Genomic DNA, 26,152 nt, shown 5'->3' with positions numbered 1-26,152 from the left:
TTAGGCTAAATGTTATATATAGTTCATGTGGTTAAATGGCAGGATAATTATTAAGGCCAGAATCTGGGCTTGAGACTAGTCCATTAGTAACCCAGCCAACAACATTCATGAATGTCCCAAAGCTTGATGATGTCTGCCTCCTGGCTCTGTGGGTGTGGGTGTATGCATTTATCCAAACACAAATGTGTCCTACTCAGTCACTGGAAGTTTGCATATTAGTAACATCAAACAGCAGATGCAAAGCTGGGAATTTAGCTCAGTGGCACCGCTCCTGCCTCTCAAGCACAAGGTCCTGAGTTCGATCTTCAGTACCAAAAAAAATCCCAAAACAAAACAGTGGATGCAAACTGTGGTTGCTAAAGCAAGGTAAGTGGGGATGGAGGACTATAACATCAATTTTGTTTTTCCTTTTCCAGAAGGTCAGCACACCAGATATTCTGAAATCTCTCCGTCAAGAAGATCCCAAACACTCTACTAGCCCTGTTTTGAAGCAAGAGAATCTCCCATCCATTTTAACTCCTACTGCTTTGTTCTCTGGAGGCTTGAGACATGTAAGTCTTGTCCAGGTACTGTGGACACAGGTGTGACATCAAAATGGGGATGTAACTCAGTGGCAGAGAATGTGCTTAGCATGCATTAGGCCCTGAGTACAATTCCCAGGACTAAAAACCAACCAAACAAACAAAAAACCATCAAACTGTATTGGTAGGCAGCAGTAAACTGTTGTGAGATAAACAGGAATCTGATAATAAGTATTCAGTTCGACTAGAAGCTGGGGTGAACTTCACTGTACTTTGAAGTAGTTTTTTGTTTGTTTGTTTGTTTGTTTGTTTGTTTGTTTTGAGACAGGGTCTCACTATGTAGTTGAGACTGACCTGGAACTCACTATGTTGCCCAGGCTGGTCTCGAACTGATAGTAATCCTCCTGTCTCAGCCTCCCAAGTGCTGGGATTACAGGTGTGTGCCATCATGCCCGGCAGAAGTCAGTTTATTTTACAATAACTTATTGTGAACATTTTCATACGTACAGAGAGTAACTACTAATAAGGTTTTAATTTTGATGAAGTATTATTTTTCAAAGTTTTTTTATGATTATTTTATATCCCGTCTATCCACAGATCATGAAAATAATCTGTTTTCATCTTAAAAGCTTAATAAAACTTGAGTCTTTGTGTTTAGGTCTATGCATGAGTCTATCAATTCTTTTGTAAATCATGTAAAGTAGAGGTTGAGGCTAATTTTTTAATAGGATTAGTTAATCTATTATCACTTTTGTTTTCCCCAGTGACTTTGACATATTTTATGAAACTCAAATCACTCAGGCTTTCTCTTGTGTTCCACCAGTATCTAGTTGTATACTTATGCCAGGACCATATTGTCTTGTTTAGCTTTGTAGTGAGTCTTAAAGTCGGGTAGAATAAGTCTTTTAATTTTCTTTTTTTGAGATTGCTTTGTACTGTTTTTAATCTCTTCTATATTTATAGGCAGGCATTTTTATCTACTTCATTAATTTCAAAACATGGAGTGCTACTTTTTGCCTAGAATTATGATATATCGTATGGTAAATGCAGCTTTGGATGAGGGGATGAAGGCCTCAGTTATCCATTGGCTTATTCTGCTCCAACTACTATAGCACGGTACCGTGGACTTGGTAATTTATAGGCAATAGAAATTTATTTCTCATGGTTTTGGAGGACAGAAGTCTGAGATCAAGGCACTGGCAGGACTGGTGTCCAGTGTAGAGCAGTTGCTCATGAGGTGGCTCTGTCTAGGAGCCCTCACATTATGGTGAAGACAGAGGGACCAGGGACCCAAGTCCTGCATGAAGCCTCTTTTACAAAGGACTTACCCATTCCCAGGAGCTCTAGTCTCATGACTTAATCACTTCCTAAAGACCCCACCTAATAACACTGTCTTACTGGTGATTACATTTCAGCACATGGACATTTAATACCATGGCAGCAGTCACGGTTCTTTCTCTTATCATCTGACCTTAGACCATCACAAAGACTCAAACTTTAGAGACCTCATCAGGGAAATGGGTGTCAGTTCTTTTACTAGTGTGACAGTGTAGTGGAGCTCCCTAGAGACCATCTTCTGGCTCGAATTGCAGCTCTTTTATTCCAGTGGCAAGGAGTATGACCAGAGCGGCCTTTAACCAGTTTATGCATCAAGGTATTGAGTTTTTATATAAAGTGGTATTTGGCTCAGATAATTAGGCACTTCCCTCTGATCAAGAATGCAATGAATGTTCAAGTATTCATTTTAAAATTTATTTTGGTAAAAGACACATCGCCACTAATTCCGCTTAAAATACTTCCTTTCTCCTCAACACATTCGTCTCATTATTCTTGCCTCTTTCTGAGAAGAGTTCTGGAAGTCCTCTTTCATGAATGTCTTTAGTTGTGCTGTTATTGCTGTCTTGATGCCCTGAATCCATTCAAAACATTTACCTTTTGCGGCCATTTTGACTTTGAGAAAGAGCCAGAAGTCATAAGGTGCTACATATGGTGACAACGTAGATAAAGACAAAGCATAATGTGTTCATTTGACAGAAATTGTTGTAAACTGGCTCCCACCGAAGGGCCTGTCTCCTTCAAAACCATTGCTCTGCACCCTCCTGAAAATGTGGGGTATGACTGGTGACACCTGAGACACTGTTACAATGCAGAATTTTGGGCCCTCCCAAGATCTGCTACGTCAAAGTGTATAACCTAACAGAAACCCAGGAAATTCATTATGTATGGCCAGGTTTGAGAAACACAGTTGAGTCCTGGCTATTTTGAATTTTGAGGAACTGTTAGAACTTGGTAGGGATTCTTGAGTACTTCAGGGCTGTGCTGTTCTACATGGTAGTCATTAGTCACATGTAGCTGCTGAGCATTTGAAACATGGCTGATTCTATGAGTTTAAAACACATGCTGGTGCTGCCGCCTGCCTGGAAAGCACAAGGTCCCAAGTTCGATCCCTGGTACCAAAAATAAAAAACAAAAAAATACATGTGGGATCTGGGAGACTTTAGTGTGAAAAAGAGCAAAATCTCATTAATAGTTTTGCAGGGTCAGGGGTGTGGCTCAGTTGTAGAGCATTTGCCTGGCATATGTGAGGCCTTGGCTTCAATTCGTATCACCAAACAAAAGCTGTATAGATGCATGTTGACATAATAGCATATAGAATTTATTTGATTAATAAAAGATACTATGGCCTACGTAAAACGACATTTCTACCGGGCAGCACTGAGCTGGATCCCACTGTGGTACATTCAGTAGCACCCAGAGGAATAGCTTTTCCTTAGGGTTCTCAGGGGCATTGTCTACCATGTGCGGGGCATGGACACTGGACACTGTCTTGAGAAGCTCTATGTTCTCATTTGGTTCTCAAGCAGGTGAATGAGTGCAGCGGCTGAGGACCAGGGTTCTGCTCTGAGACACACATGCTGTTCACACAAGTCCTGTCATGGAACCACCCCATGCCCAGGTCCTGCTTTGGGTTGTATAGCAGAGCCAAGAGCCAAATTTCTGACTGCTGATGCCTTCATTTGTTTGGGCTGCTATAAAACAACTACCATAGATTTGAATGGCTTTAAAACAGACATTTATTTCTCACAGTTCTAAAGTCAAGAAGTCCGAGATCAAGGCACTGGCAGAACTGGTCGGGTAAGGACTCACTTCCTGGTCTGTTGATAGCACCTCCTGCTATGTTCTCACAAGTGGAGAGAAAGTCTTCTTGGGCTCTTTTATTTATTTTTTATTTTGGTATCAGGGACCGAACTCGGGTCCTTGTGCTTGCGAAGCAGGCACTGGAACCACTGAGCTAAATTCCCAGCTAGGCCTCTTTTAAAAGCACACTAATCCCATTCACAAGGGCTTCACCTCATCACCTCCCAAGGCTCCCTCCTCATACCATCGCTTTGGGGACTAAGGTTCCAGCTAATGCAGGGACACAGATGTCCAGATCCCAGAAGCCCTCTTAGGTGCCCTTTTCATTGAACAAGTAACGCTGAGAGAAGTCTGCCGTGGTCCTGCCAGGATATTTCAGAAAGCTTGAGACCTTGTTTAATGACCAGCTGCTGTTTATAGTTGACAACAGTTTAGAAAGATAAAAAGCCTGAGGAAACACTTCCCTCCAGACCTGGTAGGCAAGGATGATTCCAGAACCTTCTCATGCCCTGAGATGGGCATGAGGCCGTGGGTGCATAACATGGCCTCTGTGAAGGTTTCTCAAGATTTACCTTGGAAAAAAAAATTTACCAGAAGGTTTTCCCCTACCTCAGGGGCAAGGGGCTCCCAGGAATCCAGCCCGTGTTTCCCTTTCTGAGGCTGACTAGGAAGGTGAGAGAGCCTTCACAAGAAGCAGTAGGGGCTTCTTATGGTTTAGATCTGGGGTGTCCCCCCAGAGCTTCGTGTGTTTGGAAGGTGATGGCATCATGGCGGTGCTGTACTCATCAGGGATTAGTCCTCTGATGGTTTCACAGCTGCCTTGCTCTTAATAGGTAGGGCCTGGTTAGAGGCAGGTCACTGTGAGCGTGACCTGGAAGGATACATCTCAAACCCTGAATCCTCCTTTCTCTCTGCTTCCTGGCCTACATATGTGGGCAACTTTCCTCTACTAGACCCTCCCACCGTGCTCTTCTTGCCTTGGATCCAGCAGTCTATGGACTGAATCTTCTAAAAACAACGAGCCAAAATAAACCTCTCTTTAATTTGTGGGTTTTGGCGTTGTGACTCAGTGGTGAAAAAGTAACTAAGATACAGTTTTCCTTAAATTATCCAGCATCCCTTAGAATGGGCTTGAAGGTCTTTCAAGCACCATAATCCTGTCTTTGTAGGTACAGAAACCAACATAGCCACGTTGGATCCCTGGGGTCCTGTGTGACCTGCCCACCCTGCTCAGACTTGTGCTCCCTTTTCTCACTTCACTCAGCCCCATGGCTGCTCTTGAACCCTCAGACACAACAGATGTCACCAAACCATTTTCTTCCTTCCTCGTGAGTCCTTTCTTGGAGGCTACAAGGCCACCTTCGAGCTCCTCTCCTGGTCCTATTCTCCATTCCACCTCCCTCACTTGCCCTCCAGTGTTTCCATGTTCTCAGCACCTTCGGCACACTGTCTAGCTTGCTTGTCTGTCGTTCTCAGCCATCTCCCCACTAGAATGTAGTTCCCAATGGAGCAGTGTCTGATGTACGATGGTCCTCAGGAAGTACCTGAGGGACAATCAGGTCATTGTGACCAGGCTGTTATCCTGAAAGCCTGTGCTAGCTGCTCCACAGTCTGTGGGGATACCACTATCCTATTTCAGAAGTGAGCATTAGGTGACTTGCTAGCATCCTACAGTGGCTTCATGACTGGGTCCAGCCCCTGGGCTTGGAGTTGGTTCTCAGGCTTTTGGTATCATCTCACAGGAGTGTTGGGCTGGTTTCCCTGACCTCCTTGCCTTACTTGGGGGTGATCCACACCCAGAGAGTTAAGAGCTGTGATGCTGGCCTAGGGAGATGGGCTTGGTCCCTGCTCCTCTAACTCAGTGAAAATTCAGTAGGGTTCTCAATTCTCATCCTTTCTTCTAGCATTTTTTTCTGGGTACCCTTAAAATGTATAACCCTGAGACTGAGTTATTACATTTAATTTTAGTCTGTTCCCTTTAGACCAAAGCAGTGTTTGTCTGAGGAAGCTGAACTCCTGTGGGGCAAATAACTAGTTATTGCTTCTTGCATGAAGATGTTGCCTACCCTTCAGAGAGAAATTCACAACTTCTGAGGAACAAGGAGCTGGGGCTAGAAAAAGCTTGCTAAATCTCCACTTACTGACAAAAGTACAAACGTAAACAGACACCAGATGGGGAAATTGCCTAACCTCCCATGTAGTTGAATCAGAGCAAAATTTAAGCATGCTGCTATTTGAGGACCATTCTAGTAAATTTCAAAAATGCTACAGTTTGTTGTTGGTAATGGTTCACAGTGGCAGGCATTTTGCTGTAACATATCTGAGGGTAAATTTTCGATAGATCTCAAAAGACTTTAAAATGCATTCTCTCCCCTACCAACCTCATGCTGGAGATCTAATTCTGTCTCTTGCATGCTAAGCACAATGCTTTACTATTGAGTTACACTCCCAGCCCAAAATGTTCTTTGACAATTTCGGTTACAAGTTTAAAAATTCTCATAAATGTTATCCCAGTGCATGTGTAGATTTCCAGGGAAGCCTTGTTTATAATTGTTTTTGGTTTGAAAAGTCGGTAGCAAATATTGTGAGAAAGTTACAGAGCATGTGTGCATGGGGTGATTCTACTTGTACAAACTCCAAAATCAAGTAAAATTTAATGAATATTTTTTGGGGGGATATATAATGAAACCATAAGGAAATGTGAGATGATTGGCAGACAGTTTTGAAACAGTGTTTATTCATGTGCAGGAACAAGAGAAGGCTGGATGGATAAGGGAGGGAGCCACAGGGCCCCTTTATGGGGGATTTTTTTTGTTTTGGTACAGGAGTCGAACTCAGAACCTTGTGCTTGCAAGGTAGGTGTGGTGCCACTAAGCTAAATCCTCAGCCCTAGTGGGGAGTGTTACAGTCTCACTATGTAGTTTAGGCTGGTCTTGAACTCATTATGTAGCCAGGCTAGACTTGAACTTGTGCAATGATCCTCCTGCCTCAGCCTCCTGAGCACTGGAATTATAGACATGTTCCACCACATCTTGCCACAGGGCACTTTAGAGGTTCTGGTAATGGTGTTCTTAAACTGAATGGTAGGCACATAAAATTTCACCTTATACTCTTGTTTATATATACGCATTACATGCTCCTTTTTGGGGGGGTGGTATTACAGATTGAACCCAGGGCCTTTGCATTGAACTACATTCTCCAAACCTTTCTATGTTTTATTTTGAGATAGTTCTCACTAAGTCACTGAGCTACTCAGTCTGGGCTTTAATTTATGTTCCTCCTGCCTAAGCCTCCTAGAGTGGTAAGATTACAGGCTTATATATATTCTTTTATGTATTACATTTCACAATCAAAATGAGAAAAACAGACAAAAAAACAAGGAAAATATTCTTAGAATGCTATAGATACAGCTTGTAATTCTGGATTTATCTATTTTCCCTTTTAGTTTTGTCTGTTTTTACTTTATACTATAAATGTTACCAACTTAGAATTGTTACCTCTTTCAAGTGGGATTGTGTTTTTATCATTATAAAATACTCTTCTTTGTTTTTAAGTAGTACTTCTTGACTTAAAAATTTACCTTGTGTGATATTATTATAGATATATTGCCTCCTTTTGGTAGTGTTTGATAGCATATGGTTTTCTGTCCTCTACTTTCTACTTTTCTGTACATTTCCATTTAAACTGTGCTTCATATGGACAATGTCAGATATTTTTCTTTTTTTCTACTTTTATTGGTATGTTTTAGATATATATGTATATCATGACTTAAAAATTTACCTTGTGTGATATTATTATAGATATATTGCCTCCTTTTGGTAGTGTTTGATAGCATATGGTTTTCTGTCCTCTACTTTCTACTTTTCTGTACATTTCCATTTAAACTGTGCTTCATATGGACAATGTCAGATATTTTTCTTTTTTTCTACTTTTATTGGTATGTTTTAGATATATATGTATATCATATTCATCTCCCCTTGCAATCCCTCTTCCCCTTCTTTTTCCTTCCCCTCATTTACAAAAGCTTTGTTTCCATTTTCCCATCTATTCTATCCTTTTCCTGTTCCTTCTCTCCTTTCTCCCTCTCCCCTCCTTTGTTCCCTATCCCATTTGAACATTTTCTTCCCATTTCCTAATATCTATTATTCATTTAGGTCCTTACTTACACTTTCAGTTTCTCACACCAGAGAAACAATACAGTATTTAAACTTATGTGTCCAATTTATTTCACTTAAGAGTATGGTCTCAAGGTGCATCCACTTTACTAGAAAGGTCTCAAGCTTATCCTTCTTTATGGCTGAGTACTCCATTGTATAAAAAAACCCACATCTTTTTTATCCATTTATCAGTTGATGGGCATCTGGGCTGCTCTAAGATTTAGCTATTACAAACTGTGCCACTCTAAACATAGGAGTTCATCTATTGCTGTAGTATGCTGCTTTTAATTCTTTTAGGAAGATATCAAGAAGGGTAATAATTGGGTTGAATGGAACCTCTAGCTTTAATTTTTTTAGATTGAGTTTATTGGCACATTTTATGTATATAGTACAGTTACATTCATTATTGGGATCTTGTACCTTTACATGACAGGTCTTGGTTCTCATTTTTCCCCTTGTCCCTTCCCTCCCTTCACCCCCTCCTCCCCTCTCCATTTACAAACACTTTATTTCCATTTTTTCATTTTCTCATATTTTTTTCCTCTCCCTTATTGTCTTTCCCCCACCCTTCCCACTTTCACTATACCTTTAGCCCTTTACTTCCTATTTCACATTATTAATTATCACATTAGGATAATGTGTACTATTAAAGAAATCTCTGCATGAACATTAAAAATAGGGAATCCTAAAATAAAACTAAAAAGGAAAATTTCCATTTTTTCATTTTCTCATATTTTTTTCCTCTCCCTTATTGTCTTTCCCCCACCCTTCCCACTTTCACTATACCTTTAGCCCTTTACTTCCTATTTCACATTATTAATTATCACATTAGGATAATGTGTACTATTAAAGAAATCTCTGCATGAACATTAAAAATAGGGAATCCTAAAATAAAACTAAAAAGGAAAGAAAAAGAGAAAAGGCAGTGATATAAAATTAAAATAATCCTTAATTCTGAAGATGAAAATGGTCCCTGAACATATTTAAATTGCTTGTTGCTCTTGTAGTCTTATCTTACTCTTTTTTTCATTATTTAGAGAATACTTTATTAGTTTCTGTAATCAAACCCATGTAGATATGACCTTACACATTTAATACAATGCGTTACCCCTGTACAAATGGAAAAAAAATTAACATTTCTAGACCAATATGTCTGTTAATTTCTGTACAATGCAAACTCAACACAGTAAATTGGGTTAACTTTTTCCAAAGTTGACAGCACAGTTAAAGTTTCCAAAAATTCAAATTGTATATATGTATATATATATTTTTATATTTATATAAAAAGACCAATAATAGTAGTATGTTATTTATCAATAGCAGCAACAGCTTTTCCAGGTTCTGCAGTCATCCAAACAAAATTATAGACATTCAGCACACTCCACTAAAAACAAAAAAACAAAGAAAAGAATAATACCCAGAAAACAGCAAAGTTCTGTTGCTGTTGTGGTACCTGGCACCATTTTTTTTATTAGCATCTTAATCATCATGTGGAAAGAGAACATTCTAGAGTAACATCATTAAAAATAGCTCTGATAAAGCATGGTCACTACTACGTATCATAAAGCAGGTACAAAATAATTTACATTCACAGAGGTATGATACAGTACTGTCCTACATCTGTATTACTAGAATCAGTTTTGGTTTGAAGTTTACTTTGTCTGCAAGTAAGATTGCTACCCCTGCTTTTTTCTGGGCTCCTGTCACATGGAGAATTGTTTTCCATCCTTTCACCTTCAGTCTATGGGCTTCTTTTTGCACTAGGTGTGTTTCTTGTATACAACATATTGTTGGATTTTGCTTCTCATTCTATTCTGCCAGTCTATTTCTCTTGATTGGTGAGTTTAGGCCATTGACATTGCTGGTTATAACTGATATGTACTGACTTATTGTTGTCCTGTTTTTGGCCTTTTGTTGACTCTTTTTTTTTTACTTTTTCACCTTCTCCTTTTAGTTTCTTGCCTTGCCTATTTGATTTGCTCTGTTGGACCTCATGGTGTTGTTACCTTCATTGTCTTTTTCTAGGATCTTGTTTAGAATTCCTTGTAGTGCTGGTTTGGTATTCATGTAGTTTCTCAGGTGTTCTTTGTCATGGAAGTGTCTTATTTCCCCATCCATTTTGAAAGAGAGTTTTGCAGGATACATCAGTCTAGGTTGGAAGTTGTTCTCTTTTAGTACTTGAAATATCTCACTGCAGGCTCTCCTTGTCCTAAGAGTATGTGTTGAAAAGTCTGCTGTGATTCTGATGGGCTTTCCTTTGCATGTGATTTGTTTCTTTTCTCTGACTGCTTGTAGTATTTTGTTCTTCTGTTGGGTTTCTGGGATCTTGATTATTATATGTCTAGGTGTAGATTTTTTTTGATTGTGGCTAGTTGGGGTCCTATATGCCTCAGTTATCTGAATGTCAAATTCTTCTCCTCTGTTTGGGAAGTTTTCTGTCATGAATTCTGTGAACAGCTTTTTTATGTCCTTTGTATTTTCTCCTGCTACTTCATGGATTCCTATCAGTCTTATGTTATTCTTCTTTGCATCATCTAGGAGTTGCTGGATCGATTTCTCATGATCTCCTACTGTTTTTAAGAGACCTCTCTTCTCATGGTCACTGACTGCCATCTTACCTTCTATATCTGAGATTCTATCTTCGCATTCTTTTATTCTGTGGCGTACACTTTCTATGGAGTGTTTAATCTCCTGGATATCTGTTTGAATCTGTTTTATGGATTCCATTTCTTTCCTATGTTGGGCGTTTCTTTTTTCCATTTCTTTCTTATGCTGGGCCTTCATGGCTTCTGTTGTGGTCCTGAGCTCATCTATTTTTTTTGTCAGTTTCTGTTCCAGAGTCTTGAATCACGACTTTCATTTTGCTCACCATCTTTATGGTTATCTGGGAAATTAATTGTTTTGAATTTTTCTAGAGCCTGATTGATCTGTTTTGTTACTTCCTGTGCTTTGAGTTCAGGGTGTCCTGGTGGTTCACTATCAGCCTTTTCGTCCTCATTTGCCCTACTGTTTGCCATTGATGAACTGGAAGTCTGTCTTGTGTCTTGATTGTTTTCTCATTTTTATTTTTGTTGTGGGCTGTCCTTGGTTTAATCTCTGGGTTATCACCCAAATATTCCTGATACAGTTGCGCCTAACAACCCACAGACATAACATAAGAGAAAACAGCTCATCAAATCAACCACAATCCTTTATCCCAACTGATACAATCAGCAACACAGTACGATCGAGCACAACTTGGAAACTGACCACCTGTGGTAGTCACTAGGCTATCACCCTTAAACCATTTGAATTAAATTGAAATCAAGAAACAGTCCAAAACATGTCTGCAGTGAACAAACTTTTCAATATATTATATTTACCATTTAGGATGGGGGCTCAGACAGAGCTAGGATGAAGACTGCTGATCTCAGTTAGCTGATGGCTGAACCCCATGATGCAGACTGACCTTGGGCTGCAAGGCCGAGATTGAGTTCCCCAAACTTCTGAATGGTTGAACTCCACACCATTCTACTACAGGTTTCCCATGCCCTTTCTTTAAAGATGTTCAAAGTTGGGAACTCAGAAAAATACTCTTTATGACCACCTCTGCCTCTGCAGAGTGGGTCCAAAGACTGGCACAATCAGGAGGTCTGAGAGTACGTGTGGGGGGGGCGGTTGTGGGGGTTTGGGGCCCCCGTGTGGCTACCTTCCTGGCACTGGAGCGATGGCAGCTCACCCTGGGAGAGGGCATGGCTATCCAAAAGGTTTTTAATAAGAAGAGATCCCAGTGGTTGACTCTTTGTGATATTTTTTGTGTGACTGGAGTTTTGCTTATGAAGTCTTTGCCTACACCAATATCTTCGAAAGTTCTGCCTATTCTTTTAGCAGATTTAGTGTTTGTATTTTAATATGTAGATCTTTGATCTATTTTGTTTTGAGTTTAGTGCATCATAAAACATATAGGTCTAGTTTTAATCTTTGGCATGCAGAAAGCCAATTTTTCCAGTACCATTTATTAAAAAGGCTATCTTTCTTCCAGTGAAGGTGTTGGGCTCCTTTGTCAAAGATAGGGTAAGCTGCATGTATTAGGAGTTGTTTCTGTGTCTTCTAATCTGTTCCATTGATCCTCAGGTCTGTTTCTTTTTTTTGTTTTGTATTTTTACTGTTTTTATAAGAGTAGCTTTGTAGTATAGGTTCAAGTCAGGGATTGTGATGCTCTCTGCCTTGCCTTTGAATTGCATTTGATATTCTGGGTCTCTTCTAGTTTCAAATAAATTTTAAGATTGTTTTCTCTAATTCTATGAGATATACTGTTGGTATTTTGATCAGGATTATAACAATTTTGGAAGTATGTCCATTTTCACTATATTGGTTCTTCCTATCCAAAAACATGGGATATCATTCTATTTTCTGATATCTTTTTTGATCTCCTTTTTCAGACTACTATAGTTTTCAATGTAAAAGTCTTTCACTTCCTTTGTTAGATTGAGTCCTAGGTATTTCATTTCTTTTAGATGCTATTATGAAAGCTGTTATTTCCCTAATTTCTCTCTCAGTGAGTTTGTGTATAGGAAGACTATTGATTTTTGAGTGTTGGCTTGTATTCAGCTACATTACTGAATTTGGTTATTAAATCCTAGAACCTTTTGGTGAAGTTTTTGGAGTCTTTTAGTATAGTATCATGTCATCTGCAAATAATGATAATTTAACTTCTTCCTTCCCTGTCCATATTCTTTTTATTTCTTTCTCTTGCTAATTGCTCTGGCTAATGTTTCCAGAAGTGTATTGAATAAGAGTGGCTATAGTGAACATCCTTGTCTCGCTCCTGATTTTAGAATGAAAACTTTTAGTTTTTGACCATTTACTATGATATTGGCTGTTGGTTTGTCAGACATGACTTTTATGAGATTGTGATATAGACCATCTATTCCAATTTTCTGTGGAGTTTTTTTGGGGGGATGGTACCAGGGGTCAAACTTGGGACCTTGCACTTGCGAGGGACTTGCACTTGGCTAAGAGTTTGTCAATTTTATTTAATCTTTCAAAGAACCAACTCCTTGATTCATTGATGCTTTGTAATATTTCCTTTGTAATATTTCTCTGCTGAATTAATTTCTGCTCTGATCTTTGTAATGTCCTCCCTTATATGAGGCTTGACTTACTCTTTTTTTCCCTAGAAGCTGGAGGTTAAGCATTAGGTTTATTTGAGCTTGCTCTTTTTTTCTGATATGGGAATTTACTGCTTTAAATTTCCCTCTTAGGACTGCTTCATTGTGTCCCAGAAGTTCCAGTATGTTGTATTGGCATTATTGTTTGATTGCAGAAACTGTCTATTTTCTTTTTAAATTTCATCTGTGACCCATTGGTTGTTCAGGAGGGTGTTATTTAATTACCATGTGTTTCTGAATTTTCTGTGATTTCATTGATTTCCAATTTCTTTGCACTATGGTCTGATAATATGCATGAAATAATATCAGTTCCTTTGCACTTACTTAAGCATGTTTTATGAGCTAGTATGTGATATATTTTGGAGAACGTCTTGTGTGTAGCTGAGAATGTGTATTCTGATGTGGGGTGGAACACACTGTAGACATCTACTAAGTTCATTTGTTAAAAGTTTGGTTCAGTTCTGATATTTCTTTGTTAATTTTTTTGTCTAGTTGATCTGTGTATTGTGACAGTTGGATATTGAGGTCCTTCTTTACCATTACCATTGCATTAGTGCTTATTGGATTTTTTATGTTCATTAATTTTTTATATAGTTCAGTGTGCTGGTATTTGGTGCATATATATTTATGATTATTATCTCTTCCACTTGGATTGTTCCCTTTACAAAGATGTAGTGACTTTCTTTGTTGCTCTTAGTCAAGATAAAGAGCATTCACGGTGATATATCTGTAAACTGTCTCTCTTAATCTTAGCTTGCAATCTACTTTGTCTGCAAATAGAATAGCTACTCCTGCTTTTTTACCAGGTTCCTGTCACAGAGAGTATTGTTTTCTATCCTTTGACTTACATTTAATTAAATGTGTTTCTTGTATGTAGCATGTTGTTTGATCTTGCTTCTTGATCCATTCTGCCAATTTGTTTCTTTTAATTGATGAATTGATACCATTTACATTGATGATTAGATGATATGCATTGACTTGTTCTTGTCATGTCATTTTCTTGTTATTGGTTCCCCTTTGTTCCCTTCTGTTTAATTACTTGCCTTGCCTATTTGATTCATTCTGTTGGAGTCCATGGAGTTGTAGTTCTTATGATCTCTTTCTTGAATGTCCTTCAGAGCATTTTGAAGTGCTGATTGTTGGTCATGAATTTCTTTGGGTGTTCTTTGTCATGGAAATATCTTACTTCTTCATCATATTTTTTTTTTCTTTTTGTACTGGGGATTGAACTCAGGACCTTGCACTTGTGACGCAGGCAATGGAAACACTGAGCTAAATCCCTGGCCCTTCTCCATCAATTTTGAAAGATAGTTTTGTGGGGTATATCAGTCCAGGTTGGAGGTTGTTTTCTTTTAGGGCTTGAAATAGTTCACGTCAAACTTCTCTTAACTTGGGGTTTTGTTTTGAGGTGTTTGCTATGATTCTGATGGTCTTTCCTTTATAGGTGATTTATTTCTTTTTCTCTAACAGCTTTTAATACTCTGTTGTTGCATTGATGTTCAGGAATCTTGACTGTACTATGCCTTGGTGTAGATTTTTTTTAAAATCATGGCTAATTGGAGTTTATCTGCCTCACTTATCTACTGTGTGCTTGAGATTTTTTTTTTTGCCATTACACCTGTGAACAGTTTTTTAAATTCATTTGCACTATCTCCTGCTTTTTCATTGACTCTGATCAATATTATGTTATTCTTTGCATCATCTAGTAGCTATAGGATTGATTTTTCATGGTCCCTTGCTATTTTTAAGAAATCTTTCTTTTTATCATAACTAACTGCAATCCTATTTTCTATATCTGATATTTTTTCCTCACATTGGCTCATCCTGCTACATATTTCAATGGAATTTTTAATCTTTTGGATATCTGTTTGAATATATTTCATGAATTCCATTTCTTTCCTATTTGGGTGCTCATAGTTTCCATTTTCCTAAGCTCCTCTATTAAAAAAAAATCTTTATCTGCTCTAAAGTCTATAATCATGTCACTACAGAGATCTGTAGTTATCTGAGAGATTATTTCTGATTTGATTTTTTTTCTAGAGCCTCATTCATCTGCTTTGCTGCTACTGCTGTTGCCACTTCAGAGAGTCCAGGTGGGGGCTTTCAAACTGTTCCACTTCATTGTCCTCTGGGTTTGTCTTTTGTGAGCTGGAAGTATGGGGTTGTATCTTGCTTAAGTGTCTTGTAATTTTCTGTTTTGTTGTTGTTGCTTAATTCCTGGGTTGATGCTTGTAAATTGTGTATGGCAGATAGCTTTATTGCTAGTATTTAAAACCCTTAGGAAATTCTCAGAGATGTCTTCCACGTGTAACTGGATTTTGGGTTTTCAGTTTGTTGCAAGATCATACTTGTTCAATTTATTGGGAATGAGAAGTTCCTGCCTATTTGGCCCAGCCCCTGGTTGTTTGGCACTGGACTATGGTATTGTTTATGACCCTTAGGCAATCTCAGTCTTGGCATACCAGGAAGAACAACTGATTAGAACAATTATGTCATTATGGCTAAAGTAGTACAATCATCAATAGCAATAGCATGAAACAAAGCCTAGAAAATGACAAACTGTGGTAACTACTGGTTTTCCATCTTTAACCATATATACTATATCAGTGGTTATATAACAATCTAAAACAAGAAAATTGTATATAGTAAATAGACCCTCAATATGGTAACTTTACCTTCAGGGATAAAAATTTTAAAGGAATTAGGGTAAAAAAAATAGAGAAATAGAAGAAGAGATTTGAAGCCAAGTTGGAGGACAAAGGAAGATTATGCAAACTTTGAGAAACTGGTGAAGAAGACAAGAGGGAAAGAGAAGAAAGAAATAGAAACAGGAATAGAACAGAAAAAGATGAAGGAAACTAGAAACAATGTTCACACCCATACAAAAACAAAACAATAAAACAACAAAACAAAAGAAAAAAAAAAGAAAAGCAGAAAAAAAAATGTTCACTTCAGGGCCTTCTCTGCTGTCCCTGGTAGAAAGAATGGGCAAACAGAGCCCAGATCCCTGTTGACTAATCCCAGCAAGCCAGCGATAAATTTACATTGAGTAGTGAATAATCTCAGCCAACATGCACCTTTAATTTGACTGAAGTTCAGGCTGGTTTCTAGCTGTGAGGCTGGAACCAGTTTTGGTCAGCCTGCAGCAGTCTGTTGTGCCTCTTGCTGCTTGAACCCTGCTCTTTGATGTCCTGCTGACTTGAACTTGGTTCCACCTCATCCTGACACTTAGAGCTGCTAGATGGTGCCAGCCCACAGCTGCTCTAAGTTCTGAGCTCAGTTGGCTTCTTTCCAGGATGGCTACTGGCCAATTGCCCTCTCCTGCAGGACTCCTGAACCCAAATAACTCATAGCCACTGCAGTCTGCTGTGTCCACTGCTCCATTCCACTGGTGTGTTTCCTTGTGGAGGCCCCTGAGGTCACCAGTAGTCACTGTGCATCTGCAGGTTTGAGCTACTCTTCCCATGCAGTGAGCAGGGCTGAAGGATAAAGCACCACTTGCCACCTTTTTCTTCTTCATTGAGGTCTCTCCCTTCTCTCTCCCTGTGGGTTTCGATTCTTGCCTCAGATCCTTACTTCCCTCCTCCTTCTATGCATGCTGCTATATTCTAGCATCTAGACAGCAAATCTTGGAGAGGCTATTTCTTTGCTGTTCACCACTCTGCCATCTTCCTGGAAGCCTAGTCAGCTATTTTAAAATCTAGACAATTTTTATATTTTTGTAGGATATGGTCTGTGGTATTTCACTGTAATTCCTGTTATATTTTGGGTTAAGTCCATTATCTTACTGACTTATTTTCTATTTTTCCTATTTTATGGTCTGTTTTTTTCTCCTACTTTGAATTCCTGCCTTCACATTCTTCTCCTGAATTCTTTGATTTAACCAAAATCTCCTGGCTACTATTGTTTCTGTTGGGCAGCTAAGTCTTTTTCTTTCTTTTGTCAAAAGTAGATCCAGGTGTGGTGTTATACACCTGCAATCTCAGTTCTCTGGGAGGCCTAGAGAAGAGGATTACCAGTTTGAGCCCAGCCTGACTGAGCAATTTAGTGATTAATGAGAGCCTGTTAAAAAAAAAAAAAAAAAAAAAAAAAAGATTGGGAGTGCAGTTTAGTGTGAAAGTCCTGGGTTCAAACTCTATTTAAAAACAAAAATAAGGGCCAGGGATTTAGCTCAGTGGTTCTGCTGCCTGCCTTGCAAGTGCAAGGTCCCAAGTTTGGTCCCTGGTACCAAACCAAAACAACCAAACAAACAAAAAGCCAAAAATAGCTCTGTCTTCTCAGCAGTTTTATTATTATATGCCTATGGGTAGTTTTATTTTAAAATTACTTTTACTCTTGAATCTGTAGTTTCTTTTTTCTTATCAGTCTTGTAAAATTCTCAGCCATTATCTCTTAAAATACTTTTTGACCCATTTTTCATTGTGAAACTATACATTATACATTTTTGTTATATCCAATATGTCACACTTTTACTTGCATCTTTTTCTCTGTGTTTCTTTCTAGATATTTTCTACTGACCCATCTTCCGGTTTACCAGTCCTCCTTTCAGCTGTGCCTGATCTTAAGCTAATTTGTGAAATTCTTTCATTTCTGTTGCCTTAATTTTTAGGTTTAATGTTTATTTGGTTCTTTTCCCATAGATTCCAGTTCTCTGATAAAATTCTCTACCTTGTTATGTATTTTCTTGACCATATTAATCACTCTTATTTTCAAGTTCATGTCTTACAATGCCAATATCTGGACCAGCTATGGGTTTTTATTGTGGTTTTTTTGTCATGCTTTTGGTCACTCCTGTATGACCAACCATCTTGGCTAACCCTAAGCTCTTCTGGTTTCAGCTTTTCAAGTGCTACATCCCAGGACATTCCTCAGGACCGAGGAAACTGGGCCAGTTGAACACCTTTTAGTCTTAATATACCTAGTAATTTTTTTTCTTCTAACTTTTGACTGAATGTTGGACATTATATATAAAAGGACCAAGGAAACTGGGCCAGTTGAGCACCTTTTAGTCTTTTCTTTTTTTTTTTGGTACTGGGAATTGAACTCAGGTCCTTTTGCTTGCAAGGCAGGCGGCGGAACCACTTAGCCAAGTCCCCAGTAACCTTAATATACCTAGTAATTTTTGATTGAATGTCGGACATTACATATTAAAAAAAACTGGGGGCTGGGGATTTAGCTCAGTGGTTCCGCCACCTGCCTTGCAAGCGCAAGGACCCGAGTTTGATCCCCGGTACCAAAAAAAAAAAAAAAAAAATTTAAAAAACTAGGATAATTTAAGACTTAGAAAGATGTTATCTTCCTTCACAAAGAGTTTTTAAAGGTCAGCTAGAGTGGAGACAAATAGTCTTTATCCAGTCTGGGACTGAGCTCATGCAGAGTTGGTCTTCAGTGTTTGTGAGGGCACTGGTCTCATCTCATTGATTCTTGCTCCTAGTAAAAAAGCATTTGAGGGGTCTCTGCTGAAAGTCTAGACTTCTCCCAGCTCCTACTCTGTGGTAAGCCAGAACTCTGTTTTTTCTATCATCATGGAACTTCTGATGGTATTTATTCCTAAACTTCTTAGTATCTCAGCTAAACCTTTCAATTCAGCAAAGACCTTGAGGGGAAAGGCAACTCTGGTTTCACTCTCTAATCCATGTTCCTCTTCTATGGGAACTTAGCTCTTTGAGTTGTGCAGACCTTCTTTCTCTTGGGTGCTAATTTTTGTCTCCCAACCCCGTCCCACTTAAAAACTGTGCTCAGCTTCTGAATCTCTCAGCTTTTTCATTGAGTGAATTCTTAGTTTTCCAGCCCTGTGCTGCTTGCACGTGCACAAAAGCCTCAGAGGGAAAAGCAGTGCAGAACAGCAGGCTTATCTCAGTGTGCTTCTCTTCTCTCTAGCTTCTTGGACCCTGATGTCTTGGCTGTCTTGGTAGCTCTACAATGTACTGGAGCAGTTTAACTATTTAATTCACCCAGTTTTCTAATTGTTCTTGGTAGAAAAGTTAGCATAGTACGACTTAGTGTGATATAACCGAAGTGGTTTTTTTTTTTGGTTCTTTGAGACAGGATCTCACTACGTAGTTGAGACTGACCTGGAACTCACTATGTAGTAGCCCAGACTGGTCTCGAACACAGCGATCCTCCTGCCTCAGCCTCCGAGTGCTGGGATTACAGGTGTGCGCCACCACGCCCAGCATTAACCTAAATCTTAAGAAGAATGAATGCTCTTTGCGCAGAATTTTTCAGCTCCTCCATCCATCCACCTTGTTTTCCTAAGTAGCTCACTTCTTTTACCAGCTGCTCTACCCATTCTTTCCTGTCTTCACTTTTTATACCTCATTTGTTCATGCTGCTCCATCATCCCACGCATTCTTGAGTATGTACAGTTTTAAAGTTGTTTTCCATGCAGTAGTTATGTGGCATTGGCAGATGACATTTTTCAGATCCAGCGACTGGGTGTAGTGGAGCTGGGTATATGCTTGGCATTGATTAATCAGGTCCAGTTCCTCTGAGGAATTGTTATTTTGATATTTTGACAGGATCTTTCTGGCTTTGAACTCACTATGTAGTCCAGGGTGGCCTCGAACTCAAGGCGATCCTCCTGCCTCAGCCTCCCTAGTGCTAGGATTACAGGCATGTGGCACCACACCTGGCAGTTTGATTTTAAAAAATCTCTTTCAAGGGGTTCTGAGTCTCTGCCTTTGTGTTTTATAGTGTAGAAGAACTGGTTAGGAATTAGAAGCAGAAATCAGGCTTCTCTATTCTTGTAACGTCAGCATTGAGACTGGTTGCTCACAAACGGTGGCAATGTTAAAGCAAATTTAATAGTGATAACTGATTTCTTTTGGGTCCAGGCATCCTTATCTCTCTCATCTCAGCATGCAGTGCCCTGATTTATGATTGTAGTTTCTTTTAGGTACCCAATACCTATGTAAGCACAATCTATCATTACCGGTGACTGCACACTTCACATGCCTCCTTCCATTCAGTCCTCGCTCTAGTCCTGCCAGGCCAGGATGATTTTTCCTAGTTAGAGTTTGACACAGCCAGTGGGTTACAGAGCCAACTTTTGAGTCTGTGTGATTCCCACTGCCAGGCACTTGGCCTGCCCTGCCACGAATGCTATCTGCCACCGAGAGTCATCCTGCAGGACTGCGTAGGAGACGGTCCACTTCACCCCAAAGGATCCACGTTAGAGGATGGGATTTTGGAACCTTTATTGTTAGGCAAAAGTCATATCTGGGCAAGACGGGGCCTTCTGGGGATTACCCATCTCTAGGGATGCAACTTACTTTCGCCGAGTACAAGCTGGTGCCTATTAGCTTAGTGAGAGTCAAGATACATGTTCTGTGTGGATTATGATCTATTTGACATCTTGAAATCAGAACTGTAAAGATTATTAACTGAAGCAACTCATTATATCTGTCATTCTTGATTTCAGAGAAGTATAATTAGCATTAACAGCACTTGCACAGAAATGGGTAATTTTGACAATGCTGAAGTCACTGGAGAAATAGAATTCGCCATTCGTTATTGCTTCAAAACTCATTGTTTAGAAATATGCATCAAGACTTGTAAGAATCTTGCATATGGAGAAGAAAAGAAGAAAAAATGCAATCCGTGAGTTTTTAAAGTTTTGTGTAAGATGGTAGATGTACTGATTCTAATTTATATGGAAGTGCAAAATTCTAAGAATAACAAACAGTAATAGAAAGGACTTATTTAAATAATTATTATGAAGCTGTAGCAATTAAAATAATGTTATTGATGCAACGATAGAGAAGTGGGTTAAAAAAAAAATCAAAGGTCCATCTACAGACCTTAGAATATATGGGAGCTTTTACACACACACACACACACACACACACACACACACACACACACCATCAACGGGTGTTTTAGACCATTCAGGTTGTTATAAAAGAAGACTAGTCTGGGTGGTATAGTATATGTGCTGCTGAAGTGAGCACTAGACTAGGCGGCTGATAAACAACAGAAATTTATTTCTCACTCTTCTGGATGTTGTAAAGTCTAAGGTGCTGGCAGATTCTATGTTGGATGAGGGTCATTTTCCTGGCTGATAGACAGCCATCTGCCTCAGTCACCACATGGAGGCAGGGAGCGTGGCAGTTCTCCAGGACTTTTTAATAAGGGCACCGATTCCATTCCTGAGGGCTATCCTCTTAGCTCCCAAAGGCCTCACTTTCAAGTACCATCACACTGGGGGAAAGTTTTGTTGTATGAATTTAGGAGGGACATAGCAGTGTACGGCAGGGGCTATTATAAATTAGTGTGTGGGGGGGTGGGCTTCAGTATATGGTGCTAAAAAATTTGGCTTTCCATACAGGAAGAACAAAGTTAAAATCTTGCCTCACACAATTCATGAATTACATTAAAATTTTTTTCCAACTGATAGACATGAAATGATGAAGCACCATTATTTAAATGTGCATTTCCCTGATTGTTAGCAAAGATGAGCAACTTTCTACATATATGCTTTTAGATTTCCCTTTTTGTTCACTTTCTATTCATATTTTGTGTCCATTTTACTTGTTTGTCATTTTCTTCTTTATAGGAAAATTTTGTGTGCTTGTGGGCAGTAGTGGAAGGTGATGGGCCAGAGATATAGCCCAGTAGTACTGCTGCCTGCCTTGCAAGTGCAAGGTCCTGAATTTGTCCCTGGTACAAAAAAAGAAAAGAAAAAAATTGAACCCAGGGCCTTGCATATGCAAAACACATACTACCATTGAGCTACATCAGCAGCCCATAGACACGTCTTTTAAAATCTATTTTCTTGTTATTGTCATTGTTTTGTTTTGCTTAAACAGGGTCTTACTACATAGTTCAGGCTGGCTTTAACTCACAATGGTCCTCATATCTCAGCTGGGATTATATTTAAAATCTATTTTAGGTTTTTCAAAGTTCTTCACTGATTGTTTTGTATCTTACCCAGCTACTCCCTATTTCCTAACTTATTTCCAATGGCTTTATTTGTAGAGAATTTGATAATATCAAATATATGAGTATCTTCTTTACAATCTCTGCTCTTTGGGCTAGGGGTGTAGCTCGGTGGTAGATCACATGCTTAGCATGCACAAGTTCCTGATATCAACCCCCAGCACCAAAACCAAAACCAAAACCAAACAAACAGAAACAAACCAAACCAAAAAATCTGCTTTTTGTATGTGTAGAATGCCCATGCCACCTGAAGGTTATAAATATATTCTTCTGTATTTTCTTCTAATATATTTTTTAAAATTTTGACTCTCCCATTAGAATTGTAATTGAGTTTCTGTGTAAGGCCTAATGCAAAAACCTTATTTTTGCCTTTTTTTGCTACATGGAAAACTCTTTTTTTTGGGGGGGGTACCAGGTATTGAACTCTGGACCTTGCATTTGATGGCACCACTGAGCTAAAATCCCTGGCCCCAGAAATGACTCCTTTTATATCTCAGAATTGGAGGGGTGCAGTTAAAGCAGTGCTCATACTTAAAGAGAAGAAAGATTAAGCCGGGCATAGTGGCGCACCCCTGCAATCCCAGCACTAGGGAGGCTGAGGCAGGAGGATTCCTGTGAGTTCGAGACCAGCCTGGGCTACATAGTGAGTTCCAGGTCAGTCTCAACTACATAGTGAGACCCTGACTCAAAAACCGAAAAAAAAAAAAATAAATAAAATAAAAAACAACCAAAGAAAAGAAAGATTAAACACAAACCATTTAAACCAGCCCCCACCTTGAAATTCTTGGAAAAGAAGAGCAAATTATTTCTACAAAAGGATGGAAATAGTAGAGATAACTCACAAATAAGTGAGATAAGAAGCAATAGAGAAAAACCGATGAACCCAAATTTGAAAAGATCAGTAATAAACTCATAGCTAATTTCATCAAGATAAAACACATAAATGCTAATATCAAAAGTGAAAGAAGAAGGCCAGGGATGTAACTGAGTGGTGCCTCGCCTGCCTGGCAAGCGCAAGGTCCTAAGTTCGATCCCCAGTACCGGGTGGGGGGGCATTGTGAGAGAACTTACCAACATTAAGGAATAATAGGTCATTATGTAAACCTTTGTGAAAATAATGTAATAACTAAGATGAAACAGACATATATCTTATAAAACACAAATTCCCAAAGCTTGACCTGAGATGGAATAGAAAACATGAGTAGTCCTGTATCTTTTAAAGAGATTGAATTAGCATGATCTGGCAGAGTTGAAGATGTACCTACTGGCTGTGGGGATAGCTCAAAGATAAAGAACTTGCCTACTATGCACTAGGCTCTGAGCTCAATCCCCTGTACACCCCTACCCACCCCCACCCATACAAAGAAAAAGGTGCATATCCTGTCATTCTTGACTTTGTGCCTAGAAATTCTTGCATAGGAGCACCAGGAACAAGTATAATGGTCATAGCAGAATTTTTTTTTTTTTGGTACCAGGAATTGAACTCGGGTCCCTGTGCTTGCAAAGCAGGTGCCAGAACCACTGAGCTAAATCCCCAGCCCAGAATTGTTTATAATAGCAAAGCCTAAGACATAAGACAAAGGTTCCTTAGGAAGGTAAGTGACTCATAGGAGGCTCCTACGATGGAGTCATACGAAGGAATATAAATGGATGAGCTGTCACTACACAGTGATATAAATGAGTCTCGTGCATCGAGTGGACAAAGACAAGTTACAGAAGTCTACATGTGAGCAGTTTTGTTTATACAGAAGTTCAAAAACAGGACCCTCAGTACAGAGGAGTGCAGTCTTTGAAGCTTAAGGAAAAAGCAGAGTGTGCACCCTGAGCTTTCCATTTCCTCTGTATTCTTGTGGGGTTAGAGGGCAGTGACAGGTGGCGGTAGAAGCAGGGAAGCTGGGGCATCACCCCATTGTTCAGGCTGAAGAATCAGAATCCATGGTGTTCCGAAAGTGGCAGGGGAGGAAAGAACACAGAATTCCAGGAATAGGGCATGAGCAAGGCAGGGAGAGCTTCCCTCTACTCCCAGGAATATTCCAGGGGCATCAGACCACCAACACTGGCCAAAGTCACTGATTCGCTCATATTGCCCGTGTCAGTCTTGGTCACTGAGCCTTTTCTATCAACTCAAAATCCACAAGGACATAGTGTAAAGAAAATGCTTAACCAGGCATGGTAGCACATACCTGTAATCCTAGCACTCGGTAGGCTGAGACAGGGGGATCGCTGTGAGTTTGAGACCAGCCTGGGCTACATGGTGAGTTCCAGGTCAGTCTCAACTACATAGTGAGATCCTGTCTCAAAAAGCCAAAAAAATAAAAAATTAAAGGAAAATGCTGATGTGTGGGTTTTACTTTTGGGGATTCTTTGTCAGTGCCCGGCTGAGCTTTCACTTTGTCCTGTATTTGGCCACAGGTATGTAAAGACCTACCTGCTGCCTGACAGGTCCTCCCAAGGGAAGCGCAAGACTGGAGTGCAGAAGAACACACTGGACCCAACCTTTCAGGAGACCTTGAAGGTACTTTCTGGACAAATATTCATGCACTGAGCCCTCCCCATCCCGGGCTGGCCTCATGGGTCAGAGTCCAACAGGTGGTGTTTTCAAACTCTTGAGTCAGTTAAATATAAGTGCAGACACTTTTAAACATTTCTTTGTGACTCTGTCAATCAGTGGCAAGTTGGCAGAAAATAGATTGCAGCCTTTGTACAGGAAAAGTGCAGAGTCTGCTGGACTTAAGAATGGCTTTTGATTAATGATTTCTAAGAAAATGAGGACAAAACCTGGCTGCCTCTGTGTCTCAGGCTGACAGCTAGGCACAGAGTGATTTTAAAAATTGGTTTGTCTTACTGAATTTGTGTGAGTGTCACAGAGGCATGCTCAAAGAAGGGCCCCTGAAAATAAAGGCGAGTCACTCACTATCTTTGCAGAAATGCTTCTGTACTGTAATACAAAAAACCCTCAGATTTTTTATTTTTTATAAAAAAATTAAAAGGAATTATTTGTGTTTTTTATGTGCTTTGATGCTAAGAAATGAGATTATGGTTTAGAACAGTGCTGGGGCCTCACACCCTTGTTCGGGTTGGAGAGGCAACCTGGCAAAGGGAAAAGCCAGCTGTGGGAGTCCCAGCTGGAAGGGCAGCCAGAGCCGGGGGACACCCCAGTCAGAACTGTGCCCCTCAATCCCCGCCATCTCATGCTGGCTGGGGATAGGAGAGGGCTTTGTTTGCCTGCCTTGGCAAATAAGGGTGTCTGCGAATTGCCAGCCAGGGGCCATCTGGGCAACTGGCACAGAGCCCGGAGTTCATTAAATAATAATAGCTATTGTTTCCTGGGCTCCTGCTGCGGCCAAGTGCTTTATAAACCCACGGAGGGAGACACATGAATCCTCCTTTTCCAACAGGGAAACCAAGACTTAGGGAGTACTTAGAAGTACTTAGCTTGAAGCCACGATGAACTGGCAGCCCTTCTCAGATTTCTGCTGTGTAGGATTCCCCTGGGAATTTTTAAAAGTTGCAGATTCTGACTCAGGGGGTGTGGGTGGAGCTCGAGATGCCACTGTTCCCACAAGCTCCATTGCATGCTGGGATGCCTCTGGCCTCTCCGGCTGGGCTGCCTCCAAGTCAGGGTAGTCCAGTCTGCAGTTCCTGTGCCTGCTGGAGATCTAGAAAGCTCCGGATCATGCCAGCTCACACATTTTAAGTTGATATCAAAAGTTTAGAGAGGTATTTTGTGCTAGATAGAGGTTTAGAGAGGAAGATTGTTTTAGATGAATATTTAATTATATAGTTCAATTTAAAAAGTTTTACCTCCTTTAAATTGTACATAGAATCAGAGCAATCATTTAAAATTATTTTTATCCTTGGGTTTTAGCAAGACTCCTGTGAATACTGTATAGTTCTGGGAAATTTTTCAGAAATATTTGAAAGAATTATGCCTATAATCTAAATTCAAAGCATCCCAACACAGGTCAGACTTTTTTTTTTGGTATATGTTTGCGATACATAATAGATATATAACATTCACTTTGGGGGACCATTCATGTATATCATATGATAACTTCTTTTTTCAGCTGCACTAAGGATTGAACCCAAGGCCTTCACTGAGCTACATTCCCAGTCCTTTTTTACTTTTTTTTTTTTTTTCCCCGACACAGAGTCTTGCAGAGTTACTAAATTGCCCAGGCTGGGCTTCAACTTTTTTTTTTTTGTACCGGGGATTGAACTTGAGTCCTTGTGCTTGCAAGGCAGG

At 39.7% G+C, this 26,152-nt stretch overlaps 1 protein-coding gene across 5 annotated transcripts in view; it reads left to right on the top strand.

The window, feature by feature from the left end:
- The window catches only part of Sytl3 (synaptotagmin like 3), a 94,874-nt gene that overhangs the window by 62,072 nt on the left and 6,650 nt on the right, over positions 1 to 26,152 (top strand). For all 5 annotated transcript variants that reach the window (XM_033763283.1, XM_010625240.2, XM_010625239.2 and 2 more), the window contains 3 exons: positions 417 to 551; positions 20,390 to 20,568; positions 24,319 to 24,421. In XM_033763283.1, the coding sequence (XP_033619174.1) occupies positions 417 to 551; positions 20,390 to 20,568; positions 24,319 to 24,421 (417 nt within the window). The remainder of the gene's footprint in view (positions 1 to 416; positions 552 to 20,389; positions 20,569 to 24,318; positions 24,422 to 26,152) is intronic.

Source organism: Fukomys damarensis, unplaced genomic scaffold (assembly GCF_012274545.1).
Source record: "Fukomys damarensis isolate Sample0158 unplaced genomic scaffold, DMR_v1.0_HiC HiC_scaffold_14, whole genome shotgun sequence".
In the NCBI taxonomy this organism is placed as follows: domain Eukaryota; kingdom Metazoa; phylum Chordata; class Mammalia; order Rodentia; family Bathyergidae; genus Fukomys; species Fukomys damarensis.
The sequence above is the reverse complement of the archived record's forward strand: the minus strand, read 5'-3'. Positions and strand labels throughout refer to the sequence as shown.